This window comes from Crocuta crocuta, unplaced genomic scaffold (assembly GCF_008692635.1).
Source record: "Crocuta crocuta isolate KB4526 unplaced genomic scaffold, BGI_CrCroc_1.0 scaffold11, whole genome shotgun sequence".
Lineage (NCBI taxonomy): Eukaryota > Metazoa > Chordata > Mammalia > Carnivora > Hyaenidae > Crocuta > Crocuta crocuta.
Genome location: NW_027528624.1, coordinates 3,116,528 through 3,135,512, shown reverse-complemented (window position 1 = coordinate 3,135,512; position 18,985 = coordinate 3,116,528). Strand labels below are relative to the sequence as shown.

At 45.3% G+C, this 18,985-nt stretch overlaps 1 protein-coding gene across 8 annotated transcripts in view; it reads right to left on the bottom strand.

The window, feature by feature from the left end:
* ARID1B (AT-rich interaction domain 1B) overlaps nt 1-18,985 on the bottom strand; it is a 291,898-nt gene that overhangs the window by 56,064 nt on the left and 216,849 nt on the right. For 4 of the 8 annotated variants that reach the window (XM_077755104.1, XM_077755108.1, XM_077755105.1 and 1 more), the window contains 3 exons: nt 18,361-18,540; nt 4,022-4,349; nt 2,152-2,280 (listed from right to left, as the gene is read on the bottom strand). In XM_077755104.1, coding sequence (XP_077611230.1) covers nt 2,152-2,280; nt 4,022-4,349; nt 18,361-18,540 — 637 coding nt within the window. The remainder of the gene's footprint in view (nt 1-2,151; nt 2,281-4,021; nt 4,350-18,360; nt 18,541-18,985) is intronic. The other 4 variants (XM_077755107.1, XM_077755110.1, XM_077755109.1 and 1 more) reach the window with 1 other exon arrangement.

Here is an 18,985-nt window from a genome sequence, read left to right as displayed (position 1 = left end):
TGCGGGGCTCAAACCCATGGATTGTGAGATCATGACCTGAGCTGAAGTCGGACACTTAACTGACTGAGCCCCCCAGGCGCCCCTGAAAGAAGTCATTTTTAACGAACTCTGCGAGCGTTGTGTGTGAAAGGCTCGAGCGACTTCTTCCCCAAAAGAGGCGCTGACATGTAAGTGGGCTGGTTTTTCAAAATGCCGACCCGACTTCCACCCGACAGAGCTACCAATGGGCGAAGAAAACAACGACAGAAGCAAAGACAAGGGTTCACTCCCACGAGCTACTGAGTAAAGCACAAGTGTGGTGAAAACTTAATTTCTTAACCCACAGCACTAAAACATGTGCTATACAGGTCTTCTCACATTCAAGCTTCTGCTTAAAACAAAAAAGGCACAACAGGTTATATGTACTTGCAAAGTGAAAAGAGAGGACGATTTAAAATAGAAATAAAACTTTCTTTCCTTTCTTTTTTAGAAAGAGTGCTGTAGACATGAAAGGCAAAACCCAGAGCTCCCAGGGATGGGGCCACAAAGACGAGCCTTTGCCAAGTGCGCTCTTTAAGATTTACAAGGAGTACCTCGGCCACCTTTCTTTTTCTTGTTTTTAATTAAGGAGGAGGTGTTGTCTTCTAAGGACGTTCTCTGGATGCTGCTAGCTGCAACGCAGATTTGATCTCCTCATGTTGGTTAGCTAACATTGATTTTCTGCCCCAGTGGAAGAGATTTCACTCTGATGCATGCCATTTAAATTCATTTTACACAGCTGCTTAATGTGGCTTGGCAAGGCACAGCCAAACCAGCTTTGCGGGTCTAAATAGGCCTCCAGAGTTGGTAAAGGACAGATCCTAAGGATTAGCAGCCGATGATGAATGCTTCTCTCTCCCTACTGTTATCTTCCTACTGCCTCATGAAGTGACCTTGAAGGTACCACAAGAAGGGCAAAAAAGAGGAAGAGACCATTTCCCCAAAGAAGTCTGTTTACCTAATTATATTTGCTATTTCACTTTTAGGATTATGTTTACAAAATTCTATATTTGTTGGCCCACATTTAGGACCGTGTTTACAGGATTTAAAACTCTCGCCTGCAAAATTATCATTTGCTCTTGCTGTCTAAATAAATGTATACCGAATATAAAACTACTGACAGGCTCTCTGTTATGTATTCATAACAAGCAGTAAAAGCACAGTTCTATAAGTTTAGTCTTTAAACAAAGCCAGCTGACTGTTCTCTGTTTTATTTGAACCAAAAATGTGGTGCATTTCTCCTGAACGGGATTCAATCTATGTAGGATAATCTTATCATTACAACATGCAAAGCGGTATCAATACTAACATTTTTGCTAAATAAATCACTCAATGACAATATACTTTAAGAGCACTATGAACCTAAAAACGGTATATAGCCTGATGCTATATAGCTTTGTAGTAGGAAAAAAGAAAGATACTTTTTGTTGCTGTATGTAATTCCTGTGTTGAAATGGATCATAATATGGCAACACCGTGTTTCGGAGGAAAATTCTGTGTTGGATTATTTGGTTGCATTTTTCAGGTGACTTCAATACTCTGAAACTCCTTGGGAGACGGAAAGGAGAGAAATCTTTGGCATAGATGTCTGCTCGGTGAGGCTAAGTCCTGTCTCCTGCGGTGGGTCTCTTGCCAAACGCGGCCGCTGCTCTCTGAGTTCAGGGGGGTGTGTGGGGGGGGCAGGGATGACAATAACACAGTCATGATCACGGTGCGACACAACACAAGTTCCCAGACAACGGAAGGACGACAATGGCGGAAATCACGCCAGAGTGGGTGACTTCATTACTTTCACGGAGATCGAAGCTTGTGGGTCCCTCTCAGGCATGAAGGGAACAAGCCATGCCGGAAGCCATGCAGAGACGGGGTCTGGGGACAGCATGCACGCTCCCACCGCACCAACACAGCACCGTTCAGAAGGGTGGAGAACAAAACGGAACAAAACGAACCGAACCCCCGAAACAAACAGAAAGGAACGAAAAGACAACCCCCTCTGGGACGGATTTCCTCTTAGGTCTTTCACTTTTCTTGTTCTGGGTGTTCTTTTCGCAGCCAGGTGGCACGTTCATTAACAGTTTAAAAAGAAAAAAAATGCCCAGGTCCCGCAGCAAGTCAGGGTATGTTGCTACCTACCCGTACTGGTCAGGCTGGTGCATCATGGGAGCCTGAGAGTTGCCATAGTTGGGGTGCTGGGAAGAAAACATGGGGCGTCCGCCAGCCCCAGACTGGCTGGGATAAGCAGGCGACCTAATGTATGGTGGCCTAAAGCAGAACAGAAGAACAACTTCTTTGATTTGTTCTGTAGACAAGTACGAATCCCCCTGTCCATCGTGTCACCTCCGCACATAGGTGCGGGGGGAGGGGTGCGGTTACAGAATGTGGCATAATGCTCTGCACCGTGCAGCTGCCTGGGAGGGGAGCTGGAGAACACTCCTTAAAGGGGAGGGTGTGGCGTGAAGGACAGGGGAGAGGAGAGAGAACAGGGAGATTCTCAGATGTCAATCACCAGTTTATGCTGGTGAAGTAGGGCTCTGACTTCGGCGCAAGCCAAAAAAATACACGGTCCTTGCTGAAAACGGGCAGCGTGTGAAGTCAGGGCTTCCGAACTACCTCCTGATCAGAAACAGAAAAGGAAAATGCCTGGCTGTGGATTTCTGTGTTCACTGATACAAAATGATGTGTAAACTGAGTCAGGAAGGGAGCTTGGTAGGGCTTCTGAATCACGATTGTGCCTTAATGTCTGTGGTTATCTTCCTCCCAGGTCGCTATCCGAGGGCCCACTGTTCAACGCAGCCAGGTGCTTTCTACTTGAAAGTAACTTGAGCTTCAGGACGTGCAACAATGGACAATTAACCCTAAATGAGAGCTTCAGGACCAGGCAAACCAGTTTTCAGGGACAGGTTTATTAAAACATTCCCTAAAGCCTGTGAGGTTCGGGTTAGTATCTCGGGTTCAGGGAATTTTAAGTAATTATAATGTGGATGGAGACAGAGGATGACTGATTTTCCTTTTGATTCCTCAAGGGAAACTTACTATTGTTTGGAGCAAACAGTCAGACTGAAGGGGTCCCTAACGCTCCCCAAATAGCAGCTTCAGAGGAAAAGTAACAAAGGGACACACACACACACACACACACACACACACACACATTTTTATTTTCCTTTGACAAAAATCAGATTCCTCTATCTTTTCTTCTGAAGATACCGTATATCTTCATACATAGCTTTCAATGTGCTATGTTTTAAAACGCATTTTAACGTATGTTAAACGTAATTTAAAACATATTCAGAAGTGCTTCTTTTAAAACTATTCACTTCGGTCATAAAATTTTAATTAAGTACGTTATTTTTATATAGGTTAAATACTTGCTTCAACCATTTTAAAAATCCAAGATTAAAAACAAGTGATTGCGGCTAAAGCCTGGCTCTTTGAACTTAAACTTTACGAAATATTATCTTTGCTTTACGAACCGCATTTCGGTTTGGATAGAGAGGTATGCCCAGAAAAGCAAAATAACAACATAAGAAGATGACTATTAATCTCACACAGATACACGTAGACAAACACACACGATACAAATATGTGCATAGACGAGGCTTCTATTTTATAAAGAGTTTTATGGTGGGGTGAAAAAAGAAAAAAAAAAANCTCCCTGCTTTCGATTTTAAAAGCCCGGCCTTTCAGGCCTCAGCCATGCTGGCTAGCCCCGGCCGCTGCAGGGGCAGCCACGCGCACACGCCACGGCTCCGAGCCGGCCACGAAGCCTCCTCGCAGTCATTCCAAAGAACCTCCCACAACTCGGCCTCCTTCCCCGACGTCTCCCTAACGTGCTCCGCCGCTCACGTCTCTGTACTTTACGGTACAGGCTACGTTCACGCCAGCGGAGCGGCCGCGCAGGCCTACACTCCACGCCCCGCCCCCCAGCCCCGCGGGGGACGACGTAGCTGTGTGCGCAGCACGTGCTCCCGCGCCTGCGCACAGACCGCCCGCCCCGCCGGCGTACCTGCTCTGCGCCGAGTTTGCAGCGGCCTGCATCACTGCGGCAGCTGCCTCCTGTGCCTTACGGTTCACGGTTGGCATCGGCGGGCCCATTCCTGGCCCTCCCTGCTGGGACATGCCGGGAGAGCTGGGCGTCATGCTGCTCATGTTTCCGGGAAACGGCCTGTTCTGCATCCCCGCTGACGGCATCCGCCCCAGGGGCATAGCACCGCACGGCTGGCTTGGCCCTTGTCCGTGCATCTGGTTGTTGGCATTGATGCCCATGCCGGGCCCTGGGCCGCTGTAGCTCGCACTGGGCACCCCGCTATACGTTGGGGGTCTGGAGTAGTTACCTAAACAAAAAGGAAACACAAATTAAAGCCTTTTATTGAATATCTGGACTTGCGAGGACATTCACGGGAAAGACTTCTTGTCCCACGATGTGATCAACACAGGATATTAGCCATGACCCTTATTAACCCTTCCTCTGCTGGCACCGACGAGGCTGGCAGTGTCACAATAAGCTATCTCGGCACATTCCCAAGGCAAAGAGCCACACAGGACCACGGAGAGATCGCGGGGACATTTAGCCTAATCATTAAAACAACCAATGAACAGGCAAGGGACGCTAGCAGTGAGTGCTGTTGCTTCAATACACCCAACATTCATATTCCTACTAATTCCAGAGAATTAATTCAACTCCTAGTCCTTAGGAAGGCACCACTGACACTGCATGACTCCCCATTACTGCTTTCGGCAGTTATGATAAAGGGTTCAGAAAGATGACGGGTCGGACAAAATGCACATGTGGTCAAAACTGTCCTCCAAAACCCCACAGGAGGGGTCACGTGGAAACTCAGCATTGGTCCAGCAAAGCAATCAGTTTTCCTCTGGTGTTGGGGGCAGGGCTGCTTTTGTTTTGGGTTTTGTTTCTGCCTTGAGCATCAGGTCAAGTGGTTCGCCTGTGCCTGGTGCGGTGTCGGAGGAAATACGGTTTCCCGCACTAAGCACCACAGTCCAAGTGAAGTGGCGGCACCCTGGGGGCACGGGCAGAGCACCCCCAACCCCCGTTCACACTGGGGGGCACACGCTCGCAAGGAGAGCAGCAGCCTCAAGGACCCCGATTATTTCAAAAGTTTTCTCTCTCCTTCCACGCCTTTTACTTTGAGTGTACATACATTAAAGGCACACGTAACGTCGTTCCAATAATAACAACTGCAGAGAGTAACCGCTGAAGCGTACTGTGTATGACAGGCTGGGTTAAGTGCTTTGCACCATCGGTCTCAGTGGCTTCTCCAATAATCATATGAAATACATATAAATGACCATGATTTCATTTACAAATGAAGAAAATCAACAGCTAGTAGGTTAGGATTCAAACTCAAGCAAAAACAGATTCTAGGACCCATGTAATTAACCAATAAGATATGCTGCCTTCCCACAAATGATTACTGAAATAAAATAAATGTAAAAAGCATTTGCAGAATATGGATAAGTGTTTTGCAATCAATCCTTACTGCTTTCTGGAAGAGCCTTCTTGTCAAAATAACTGTTCCAGGCACAGGAGATATAAGATTAAATACAATTCAATCCCTGCACTCAGGAAGCTCAGTGTGTGTGTGTGTGTGTGTGTGTGTGTGTGTGTGTGTGAGAGAGAGAGAGAGAGAGAGAGAGAGAGATGGAGTAGCAGGGATAAGACAAGAAAAAGTATACACGCAAAAGCAGAAAGATAATATACTGTGAAAAGTGCAAGAGAATGGAGAGCAAGTCTGCTTGATGGGGGGCTGGGGTCAGTGCGATAGGGGAGTTCAGCGAAGATTTCTTTGCTGGGCTGTGGCCTCAGGAGCCTGTGGCAGGCAGGCCCTGGGGTCTGGGAGCACTGGTGCTCAGTGAAGGCTCCGCACATACTAACTACATGACCTCAGCTCCTTCTCTTTCTTTTCCTATCCTCTTCTCCATAAAGCAAAGATTATTGCCTCTAATACTCTCTGCTTGAGGAGTCGTGGCTAGGGCTCAAGGGCATGAAGTATGTAAAGTATTGTAAACACGGAGTAAAAATGGTAGGGGTTAATATCTGGGTGGTAGGCAGCAGAAATGACAGTGCACAAAGAGAGCACAGAGAGGCCGTGCACACAGCACAGCCAGCAGAGAGCAGACGATCTCCAGGTTAAGTCACCAAGGAGCTGTGTGTGGCTAGGACAGGGAGTGGGGGGTGGGGGGTCAGACCCAGCAGGGGTCTCCTGTTCCATGCCTCCAAATGTGGGGTTTATTTTGAAGATGAGAAGGAGCTTCTCCAGGCTTTCCAGCAGAAATTGGATTTGACTAGTGAAAATATCAAAAGCAAATACTTAATATTTACTATGTGCTAAGCTCAGTTGCGAAGTCTTTGCATTAATTCATTTAATCCTTGTATTGGGCCTAAGAGGTCCCTATGATTACAACACTTATTTTAGAGATGAGCGACCTGCGGCCCAGAATGCTGAGGAGCTTGTCTCAAGGTCACGTGCCTACTTGGCAGAGAAGCCACGGCTTGCATTCAGGTAGTCTGTGTGCACAGTTCAGAGTCTAGGCACATAACACTGCTGTGTGGCCTCTCAGATGCTTACGGAAAAACCATACTTGTGTAACGTATCATCACGACGGTTAAGACCAGGTTTTCTTAGGCCCACGACATGTAAAGTGGCCTCACCTACAAATCCACAAGGGATCTGGGGACTTTCAACCCTGACTGGGTACTTGCTCTCTGTTAGGTGCGTCACATGGGCTTTATTTGGGTGTCTGTGAAGGGTATTATTTATTGCAGATGGTATGGAGGCCATCATTCACATGAACCATATGGGCCAAGACAGTCTCAACTAAACCGCCTCTGTGGCTCCAAAGTGGCCAGAGGCACTATATCCACAAATGAAAGTGCCTGTGTTCCAATAAAACTTTATTTGCAAACACGGGTGGTGGGCCAAAGTGGGCCATAATATGCTGGCCCCTGCTATAGACCCATCTTGGTACAAACTAATGAACTGCTCCACCAGCACAGAAAGGGACTTATTAAAACCAACATTTTTTGACTCCGAATATCCTGTGGAAGGCTAAAGAAAAGCTGAAGAGGAATAACAGAGTGAGGCACTAGCAGTTTAAGGACCTGGAAAATGGAAAGGAAACAAGAGAATAGAAGGAACGGGAGAGGTTTGATGTCAATGACCTCAGGAACCACCGAGTTACATGCGAGTCGGTCTTCTATGGCCAGCTCGTCAAATTTAAACTGCCTTCTCCTAAGAAAACCCTCTGCCTTTGCAGAAATAAACGTATGCTGCTTCCAAGTAAAAGGTAAAACATTCACTGTTTACCAATTTCAAAGTTCTTTATAGAAAGTTCTTGTTTCAGAGTCTCCCACCCCACAGGACCATGCATAAGGTCCCCGTCTGTCTTCCCGTCACACTATCTTGGTGGAAAGGGCACCTTATGCTTCTCCGGCTTGTGAGGGACACAGCGCAGTGCTCAGAATTCCGATTTCTCCTCTCCGCCCGCACTGACCTCACACGCCCTCACTGCCAGACAGCCTGATAACATCAGTGAAGACGGGGCTCTTTTTTGGCCCTTGCTTTTATTAAAAATAAATAAACTCATTCACAGCTCGAGTGTAAGTGAAATTAATTCACATACTCATTCAATTACCGGCTCCCTCCCTCCCCCAACACTTGGTAAGTGACTCATTTGGTAACAAACCTTACTCAGTGAAAACATATGTACCCTTTGCTTTCGAAGGAAATGAAATAACACTTTAATCTTGTTTTAGAAAACAAGCATTTAGACATGGTTATCTCAGACTGCCCACAATGCGGTTTTATTAGAGAAGGAAGTTCCTGATTTTGTCGAACTCTGCTTACGGGTGGAACAGAGAAACTCCGTCACACTGGGTTCTTGTACTTGGGGTTTAACAGGCAGGCCGGGAGGCGCTGTATTTTAATGATCACAAAGGAAAGAAACGACAGCGATGTTCAGTTACCCCGGACCTGGCTTTGTCTATCTCATTCGCGCGTGTGCAGAAGAGCTGCGTTTCCGTGGCTTTGCTCAATCCCGCAGCCAGGAGGCGTCCTGCCACGGGGTGGCGGATGTGCCGGAGCACAACCGGGCACACCCAGACACGCACGCGAGCACTCGGGCTTAGAAAGGCCCATTGAGTGCCGGCTCCCAATCTAATTTCCCTCAATCAGTTGGGCTGATTCCATGAATCGGCACTCAAAAGCACACGTCAAGGGAATATGTTCTAATTATAGAGGCCTCTACTTGGTAGAAGAAATACAAAGTCCCCTTTTCTTCTCCTTGAAAGTCTAAAGACTTTCCTCATTAGACTCACATGCCTGGATAAAAATGCTTTCTAAAGGCTTTAAATGGCTTAAGAGGCAGCGATGGACAAAGCGCGGGCTCTAGAATTTGGGTCTGAATAGCGGCATGACCTTGGACAAGTTACTTAACCTGTCTGCACATCAGTCTTGCTGTCTGTAAAGTAACAACAGCATTGGGGACTAGGTACGAAGGGACTGTACAGCGCCAAGGACAGAGTCCCCTGACAAACGACCATTACCATCGCCATCATCATCGACGATCGTAATACTCTCAACAACCATTGATAAGTGATGATTTTGTCCCCATCGTTTTTTAAAAATGTGTGGAAGGAGTGAAAAAATGATTAATGCTCCCCCCGCCTACTCAATACCATATCTTTCTCCCCCAAATAAACAAAAACCAAACACGTAAGCCAAGCAAAATATGAGAGGAAAAGCCAGGAATGAGAAGTGCAATCCTCTTTGCATGTTGCTCTAATAGATTAGTAATTTGTTGGCACTAGCTTTGACAGAAAACAGATGGATCCAGCATTAAGCACAATGAAGGCAGCAGATGCTGGGCCAGCCCACCTCAGCTGGACGGGTCTTGCAGCCAAGTCCGAGAGCTCACAGTTTTCAAGTGGGTTCATCTTGGCACACCAGCTTTGGAAAATCGGTCACCGAATAAATTCAGATTCCAACCTACCGGGAGTTATAGTCAAGCACCAGAGAGAGGAAACGGTAGCAAGACTGTTTGAGTCACCCTTCTTTCAGGAGAACTGTAGATACTTCTGTACCCGACTCTGGAATATTAAGTTTGCTAGTTACAATCAGTATTCCAAGCTTACTGCTCTTATTGAACTATGAAGTGTTTCCACTCACATATGAAGTTTTGATTCTCCGTTTCACCATTCAACAAATTATTTAGGAATAACTTCTGTGGGCAAGGCTACTGCAGAGGATGCAGTGGTGCCCAAATCACAGAACAGACACTTTACCCAGAGCAGGAAAAAACAAAATGGATAATTAGCGAAGTATTACGACGAACATGTTTGTGAATGAGGATTAAATATGCATTTACCTTGTTGGTTAGTTAATAATGTTCACTACTGTTTATAGCTATCTACTACATAATATTATTTTAGGTCATGTCTACAGAGATAGAATTTACATACAATAATAATCCTATGTAGTTCAATAATCACCACAACATGAGATATTTCTACTAAGACAAAAAACTGCCATTTTGTGGTCATTCTCACTCCCTCCCTCTCCGTGGGAACCACTAATCTGATTTCTGTTCCTACAGTTTTGCTTTCTCCACGATGTCACATAGACCCATACAGTATGTAGTCTTTTTGTGTCTGGCTCCCTTCCCTTAGCACCGCACACCTTTGAAATTCACCCACATTATTTTGCACACATCGGTGGCTTTTCCCCTTTTGCTGATAAGTAGCATTCAATTCTGTGGACATCTGTGTTGTTTCCAGTTTTTGGTGATTCAAACAAAGCCACTAATATTTGCACACAGGTCTTTGTGTGGACATAGGTTTCGTTTCTCTTGGCAAAACCCTAGGAACGAGAGAGTGCCAGGTTGAAGGCTAAGTGCATGTTGGACTTTTAAAGAAACGCTACCACAAAATGTATGAGTTCAAAAAAAAAAAAGGTAGGAGTTCATTCTTGATACTGCCAATTAAAACAAAATTAGCAGGGTACCTGGGTGGCTCAATCGGTTAAGATTGACTCTTGATTTCGGCTGAGGTCACGATCTCACAGTTTGTGAGTTTGAGCTCCACATCAGGCTCTGACAGTGCAAAGCCTGCTTGGGATTCTCTCCTTCCCTCTCTCTGCCCCTCCTCCTCCCTCTCTCGAAATAAATAAACATTAAAAAAATAAAAAAAAATTAGGCATCCCAATAGGTGTGTAGTGGGTATCATTGTGGCTTCAATTTTCATTTCCCTAACGAAGAATGAGTTTGAGGGGCATCTGTGTGACTCAGTCGGTTAAGCGTCTGACCCTTGGTTTCAGGTCAGGTCATGATCTCATGGTTTGTGAGTTCGAGCCCCATATCAGGCTCTCTGCTGTCAGTGCAGAGCCTGTTATGGATCCTCTGTTCCATTCTCGCTCTGCCCCTCCCCTGCATTCTCTTTCTCTCTCTCAAAAATAAACAAACATTAAAAAAATTAAAAAATGATTGAGCATTTTTTCATATGCTTATTTGCTGGCTCCCATATTTCGTAAGATCCTTTTTGTGTAAAAAAAAAAGTTCTATTTCAAAAACCTTCTTCCAACCCTACCTTTTTACACAGGCTGATCACACAATACTGCTCTTTTGGGCACTACCTTGGAGGAAAAATGACTGAGTAGACAGGAAGATCACAAATGCAGGTTCAAAATGAAAGCTGACTTACCCCCCCTCCCCCCAGTTGCATTAAATCCTACCATTGGTGGGAATGGATAATCTGTTTTCGGAATTGCTATGTACGGTACCATATTTTCCCTAAGTCAGCATGCATTTTCAAAAGTCTTCACCGTGTAAGAGAAAGGACCATACTGCACAAAGCTTGGGACAGAGGGGGAAAGGCCTCTTACTTTACTGTCTGGGTACAGAGTTTCGCTTTTGGTAGTTTTTTCCCCATGTTACAAAAATGGACCCCTTTAAAAATTTAATAATACAATAATGCAAGTTTAGTGCAGTGAGTACAGAAGCACAGAAATAGACAAAAGTGACCCTTCATTTTACTTCCCAAAGGTAATTGTTAAGCATTGACTAGTCAACCCAGCACCCACGGAGCATCAAGGCAGGGTCAGAAAGGTACCAGTATCTGTGGAGTACTCTGTCTTAATCGTTTCAAAAACAGTTTTTTTTTTTTTTAACTTTATTTATTCATTTTGAAAGAGAGAGACAGCGAGGGAGAAGTAGAGAGAGAGGGAGAGAGAGAATTCCAAGCAGGTTCCGTGCTGTAGACGCAGAGCCCATCGCAGAACTCAATCTCACGAACTGTGAGATTATGACCTGAGCCGAAAGCAAGAGTCAGATGCGTAAGTGACTGAGCCACCTGGGCGCCCCCTAAGTAGTTCTGCAGGGTCTCTTACGTGCTAGCTCTGTGCTAGTGGCTGGGGGTTCAGCAGCGAATGAAGGCGAAAAGCCTACAGTCTGGTGGCAGGAGACGGGCAAAGAAGCAACCCTAGAAGATGTCATACGGTGCTAAGTGCCAGGAAGAAAAATAAAGGGAGATTTAGACAGAGTGGTGAGGGGTGGTGTCCCTGGGAAGGTGACTGAGGAGAGCCACTCCCGGGAAGGGAGCTGTGGGCGTGTGGGTGGCCTCTCAGGAAGGAGAAGTGGATCTTCAGAGAAACAACGGCCACTGAGGCTGACATCACGCCTGGGCTCAGGAGACATATGGGAAGTCAGATGCCAAGATCGGGCCCCGGGCAGGGAGTGAAGGAGAGAGCACAGGCCCTGAAATAGCAGGGGTGTAACCGTCTGCTATGTGTGACCTCCAGAAAGCCATTTGTCACTCCCAAGGCCGGTTTTCTCATCTGTAAAAAGGGTATAATACAGGATTATGTATCTTAGGTGGTTGCTGTGGGGGAAAAATGATAGTAACTGTAACTATTGTTGGACAAGCACAGTCAATAGCTAGGATCTTGCAAGGAATAGGGAGAAACTGTCCCAGGATTAATAACCCTTTAATCAGTGAAATAATTTTTTATTATGTATTGCATCATATGTGTAATTTTACTTTCATGACGCACAGATATTCATATTTATTTCTCAAACCGAGTGTAGGAAAGAGCACTTACGTTAAAAACGTAAAAAGGCATTAACTCAATAGCCAAATTTAGTATAAAACAGTGAAATCTCTATGGTAAGAAATGAAAAAGTCTCAGAGTCACTGCTGTCACACGTTGCGAGCGCACCCCTGTCCCCCCCTGGGCTCCAGTGTCCTTGTGCCCAGGGCTCGCAAGCGTGGGAACAGCGCCCCCTGGAGGGAGAGCGCTTCCCTGCTTCCCCTGAGGGGCTGAGGGGCTCTGAGATTTGTCCCCTGTGATTCAATAAGGCCATTTCTTTTCAAACATTTGAAAAACTGGCAGAGCTATGAGCCCTGGGAAAAGGCACCTTGCTGAGATGTAAAGTACAGCTGAACGTGCACATCCTGCGCTTCTCCAGTGCTGCCCGCGGCTGTCGTGACCGGGACCCGTGGTGGAGGGACAGCCCACTGGATGAGATGTGCTTCCTCAGGGAGCGCAGCGACCGGCGGCTCTCCTGAGTGCTGTCGATTTTAATTAGCAAGGTAACATGGTTTCACGCCAGTCAAAATTAAAGCTGCTTTGTGTTTTTCTTTTTAAAAACTTTTCCTTCTTGGGGCGCCTGGGTGGCTTAGTCGGTTAAGCGTCCGACTTTCGCTTGGGTCATGATCTTGCGGTTCCTGGGTTCGAGCCCCGCGTCGGGCTCTGTGCTGACTGCCGGCTCAGAGCCTGGAGCCTGTTTCAGAGTCTGTGACTCCCTCTCTCTCTGACCCTCCCCTGCTCACGCTCTCTCTCTCTCCTAGAAATAAATAAAAAATATTTAAAAAAAAATAAAAACTTTTCCTTTTTTAAATTTTAAGTGGGTCTGCACTTTAACTTTTCTTTACTCCTCCCTAAATTCCCAGGTTTTGATACAACTGTGATGATCATCGGTCCGTTAAGAAAAATTCATGCTTAAATCTTGTAGTGAAAGCTAAATTTGAGCATCGAAAGAAGACAGCATGAATGGTCTTTTTCTATAAAATGACTTACTTCAATTTCTGTTTTCCCCCCCCAATATCAGTGAGATAAAGATATGGACTATTTCTTTTCTTTTTTTTTTTTTTTTTGCTTTATTTAAAAAAATATTTTTCCTTAAATAGTTTGTCAAGTTGGTTTCCATATAACACCCAGTGCTCATCCCCACAAGTGCCCTCCCCCATGCCCATCACCCCCCCTCCCCTCTCCACTATTTCTTTAACAACAAAACGATATGGAATATGGAACTGACACGTGCCTGGCACTGCAGATTTAACCATAAAATAAGGTTAAGGTAAAAACTTGTCACATGCATCACACCCGGACTCCAGGGGAAAAGAAACCTAGTGAACCGGACAGGGAGCGACCTGCACAGAAACTGGCCTTCGGAAAAGCCGGAGAAGAGGACGTGGTCAGTCTGCAGCGCTGTCCGCGAGGGAAGTGTGAACCCGCGTGGCGGACACATGTCACCTCTGCGGAAGAGAGGCTGAATTTAGCGTAATTCAATAATAAGACCGAGATTCTGGACTTGTAAGAGTGGAGACTGAAATCCTGGGTCACGGTGACACAAAGGACGCCACGGGCCTACAGCCAGTGACATTTCTGCATTGTTCCTCTTCAGCTGAAACAGGGGTAAGATTATTAATGTGTAATTCACTATTTTGGAACTGCATTCATTTCAACTCGGTATGATTTAGTTTTGTGAATCCACTGAGAAACATACGTTAATGAAGGGAAAAGGAATATTTCGGATGGCATTAAAAAAAACCCTTTAGCTTCTTTGGGAAAAAATACCTTTTAACAAGTAATTTAGAAATAAAAGGCTCATCAGACTCACCTACTAGAAAGTTCCCTGCTTCCTAAGACACATACACCATGCAAACTAAGGCATCAACCCAGGCCTGCTTCAGCCTGCAACCCATGAAATGCTGTATATGGTGGTCCAGACCCTTTTGTCCAAGTGAGTGGATAACTGAGGGGAATCTAAGCTAGGAATTATTTAGTGGCCCAAGGAAATACTGCTTATTTATAGTAAAATTAAGGCTAGACTCCTCATTTCCTGCAGTATTTGTGGACAGTGTGACTGACGCTATTTTAGAGAACACAAAAACAAGACAGTCTTTGTTCTTAAGAAATATAAAGGTGAAATTTGTTTCAGCTCTCTTTCCCCCAAGTTCATTTATTCATCATTCACATGTCGATTACAGAATTCCATTCTATTTATTAAAGCAAGTCTCACGGCCCTGCTGGTAAACACCTTGTAAGGGCAGTTACTATACGTGCTTGCCTGAAGGTAGAAAAAAGTACTACTTCATAAAATACACTGCAATTAGACATTTTCACACATTTAGATTGGACTTATTCCACTTGCATATTTAATAATGCAGACTTCACAGTAGTAATATACGTTTCGAAGAAATTTCCTTCTTCACGTCATAGAAACTGTTTTCTTAATCCCTTAGTATCTTTGATGTGTTTCCAAGCCTGAATTCCCCAAATGCTCCTTGTTCCTTGAAGGCAAGTAGTTTTGCCTTTTGGTTTCACCAGTGGCTTTCTGAATGAATGAGCCAGCAAGGAGGGTGTACACCTATGGCATGGGAAATACGACCCCAGTGCCTATGTGAGTGGTCTCTGAAGTCTCCCTTGGTTTGAACCCAGGCTCCGCCACTTACTAGCTATGCGGTCATGGGTCAGTTCCTTAACCTGCTCATCTGCAAATGGGGATAATGTCAGAGCTTCCCGTTAATTAAGAAAACAGTGAGTCTGCCCGAATTTGAATCGTGGCATGACCATAGTATATCCTGGTGAAGTTGTTTCCATTCCTTCGTCTGCCCAGGGATAAATGGTACCCATCTCATAGTATGCTGGGAGAATGAAGTGAGTCAATCCATGGAACACACTTCAAACAGGGCCCAGGACACAGTAAGAAATGTTGGTTGTTACTACAAAGGAACAATTTTGGAGAAGTCATTACTGACAATAAAAAGGCTGAAAGGAAGATTGTAAGAGATTTTCCTCTGAGATCTCTTAAAAACAAAACTGACCCAGAAGAAACACATCCAGTTAGGGACGAAATAGAAGGTGAAAATAATGGCCTCTGTGGTTCACATGCAAGTGATTCTTTGCAGAGACACTAAAACGCGTAGCATGAAAATGCAAGCTGAAGGTTTTAGGACTAATTTGAGTAGTTAAGAGAAGGAAGAACAAAATACTTATTTGGGGTCCAGTTTAAAAAGATGAACACAGAGAGAAGTTTAAAAGTAAGGACACTTATTGAATTGAATAGTATTGTGTTACAAGTGGTAATTTACTGTCATTTAGTGTTTGTTGGGGAGAGGAGAATCCGAAAAGGAAAGGCACAGAATTCGGAGCTGAAGGCAGAGTACCAGGCAGGACACTGAGCTTACGTACGTGGCATCTGGAGCCAGTCAAGGAACCCGGGGGGAGACACACTTCAGGGTCTCCTCACACACGCGTGAGCTATCACTCGGGAGAAGAAATGACAGAGAGGACGAATCTGAGGGTACTTGTTTTCAAAATGAAGAGCTGTTGAGTTCGGAAATTACCCTCTATATTCTAAATGGTTTCTAATATCAACCTGAACTCAGTATTTATGCCTGAAAATAAATCCCTTCTTGATTATATGACCACAGTGTTATGCGGTGGGTCCAGCGGGTTGCATTGATATAAAAGGCTTCAGACTTGAAGTAAGATTTAGACTTGCACAATATTAGAACTGGAAGCAAATTCCAAAGCAACATGATCTAATTTTCTCCTTTTCTAGAGGAAAGGTAATTCCCAAAGAGTAAGCCATTTTCCAAGGACACTTAGGAGTTTGGAGGAGAACCCTCACAAGTTCAGTGCTCTTCAATTATGCACCTTCATGTTCAACTGTTCCAGAAAACTGAGGTTTTATTCGGAGAAGAAATCCACTCTACAGAAACTGCCTTTCCTGCTAATAACACCAATAGCATATGCACTTTCTTAGCTGCTCACAAAAGACTCCTCAGATAGTCAAGGCTCTATCTTCCCTTATTATGAGAACAGTGGAGGCTGAGGTTGCAAGAGTGAATTATTTAAGAGAAGACAGACCAACTCTGAAGATCACATGAAGCCCCTGTGAGTGGTAGTGGTCAAGTCCCAGATCTTTAGCCACTCTCAGTTCTGGGAACACAAGCCTCTGACCTGTCTCCGGTCACATTCTGAGCAAAAGTCCCCATTTTCTGTGTGTATCACTATTTACAGACTGCTTCCCTAACTTTCACTTAAGTTTCCTTTTTTTCACAACAGCCAGGGAAACCTTGTCTCGAAGACACCCGCCGAGGGTCCAGGGAGCAGCAATGCTCTCTCCCACCCGAGTGACTGGCTCACTGGCCTACCTCAGCTCGGCTCAGCAACAAACTTCTCCAGGTCACAGCTTCCCCGGGCTGGCAGGGAGTAGCGCGGACTGTTACTGTCCGCTGGGACCTGAACTCCTAGAGCTCACGGAAACCAGTACCATGGAAAACCATTAGTGACACGGTGTAACGGGATTCAAGCAAAACACTACGTCTATATCCACTCTGACTATATGCTATATGCACATATGGCCCAAGGCTGGAAGGGGCTGAATCAAAAGTTTTGTTTTGGGTATACATATATTTTAAGTTTATTTATTTTGAGAGAGAGAGAGAGAGAGAGAGAGAGAGAGAGAAGCAGGAGGAGGCCGAAAGAGAGGGAGAGAGAATCCCAAGCAGGCTCCGGAATCTGTGCTGAGCCCAAAGCAGGGCTCCATCCCAGGCTGTGAGATCATGACCTGAGCCGAAATCAAGAGCCGAAATCAGATGTTTACCAACTGAGCCACCCAGGCACCCCTGTTTGGGGTGCTCTAATACAGTTTTCCTAACAACAGACATAGTTGCAATGTAAAGTAACAAAGCAATATAAGGCAAGGAAGCAATGTTATACTAGGAATATTGAAGGTGGTCATACTCTTTCAGGAAGAAATCTTTAAAGACAACAGTACGTTGATAATTCAGTTTTCAAACTGTGATAATACTATAAACAGAAAGAAAAGTTTTTCTAGAAAACACCAGGTGAAAAGCCAAGAAGGTGCCAAGGCCTTCTCATAGAATCATCTAGAATGTGTGGCACATACTCAATGGCTGGAGAGGCTCAACGAACCTCAACGGAGCACAATGGTTTGCTAAACAGACACAAATGTCTTCAGGAAAATAAGACTTTATTTAACAGGAAGAGACCTGACTTTGTTGTTGTTTTACCAGAGCCTCCTGGTGGGCATTCATCATCTACACTTGGAAAATTCCTGATATTTTCAGAAGTGAGGAAACTCTGGGAATTGTGCCAGACTATCTCATTCTCTCTAAATTATCCATTAATGTCTAAGTTAAATAAACAAAACATAAAGAAGGTGCTAAATTCAAATGTCTTATTGCCAAAAGTGACTTACAAAAAATATGTATCAGGTTAAAAACCTTGATAAAAGGATTCTACATGTACATGACAAAACATACATCGATTTCCAGGAAGGCAAGATGTAAACAGTGCATCTTGGCATAGTCTCTTTATTTTTTGACTCCTATCTTACCTCTCCCCAACCCCTTTCTTAAAGACTTTACTTTTAAGTAATCTCTGCACCCAACGTGGGGCTCACACTCACAACCTCATGTGCAAGAGTTGCATGCCCCACCGACTGGGACAGCCAGGTGCCCCCTTATCTTCCTTTTTGAAAGACATGTCCATTTCAGGCTTTGTTCTGTCTTCTAAGAGTAGGACCAGTCATGACTGGTCATGGAAAAACGAGAACAACTATTTACCAGATAGAGCACCTCGGAGACAAACTGGGAGCAGATGTTCTGAGCAGTGAGCGCATCGTTATGTGCCCGGGGCGGGGGTGGGGGGGGAGGACGGACGGACACAATCAGAATTCAACATAATGAAACCCAAGTTCTAAATCAGAAACTTTCTGAGGACAAGGCCTGTGTCTATTTCTCAACGAGCATTTCAGGTACATCACAGAAACTAGGATTTACTCCTCCTTTATTAATAACACACATATCAAGAGCATTTACCACAGTGTCTGACGCATGAATGCTTAATGAACACTTGCTGTAATTATTCTTCCCATCACGATGGGCAACTGAAGGACTGTGGGTTTGCATTAACCTCACCAACCTGTCAGGTAACAAATAATGCGATCTTACACGATGTTTATGATATGAACAAAACCTCTCGAACCTGCGGCGATGCATTTTGGAGAAACGTTGTTTACCTTGTGGTCCATACTGGCTCATCTGCGGACCGTAAGTCCCACTTGAGTTACTCTGCTGAAAGCTACTGATTCCAGGGTGCATCTGGCCTCCGGGAGAAGGATGAGGCGACATGGATGGTCCTGTCTGCTGAGGTCCATATTGAGACATCTGAGGGTTTCTTTGTGTGCCTGCCATAAAACCTAGGGGGGAAATAAATCGAAATATGTAAGTGTAGGTGACAAAGCGGACGTGGGACTGTGTGGACCGTGGATGGGGAGGGACTGGCGCTGCGGGACTGCCCTAAAGAAACACCGAAAGGTATTTCAAACCCAATGTGGGGGATCGGGGAGGGTGCCCTGGGGCTCCCCAATCCTAACTCTGAACGTCCATTAGAGTTCCCAGAAATCCAGTGGGTTGTGCGCTTGACTGAACCGGGGAAGGGAGGAGAGAGGAAGGGCGAGCAGGCATAGCCTCTCTTGGAGACGAGGCCCCTACAAAAAGCCAGTGACACCCAGGACCCTCTTATCCTGCGAGCCTTCCATTCCTGCCAGGCCGATCTCGGGGATGCAAGTCTCCGGCTTCCCACATGTCCTGCTCTTCTTCTCGAGGCCAGGCCAGCACCCTCCTCTCCTCTGCAGGGAGCTG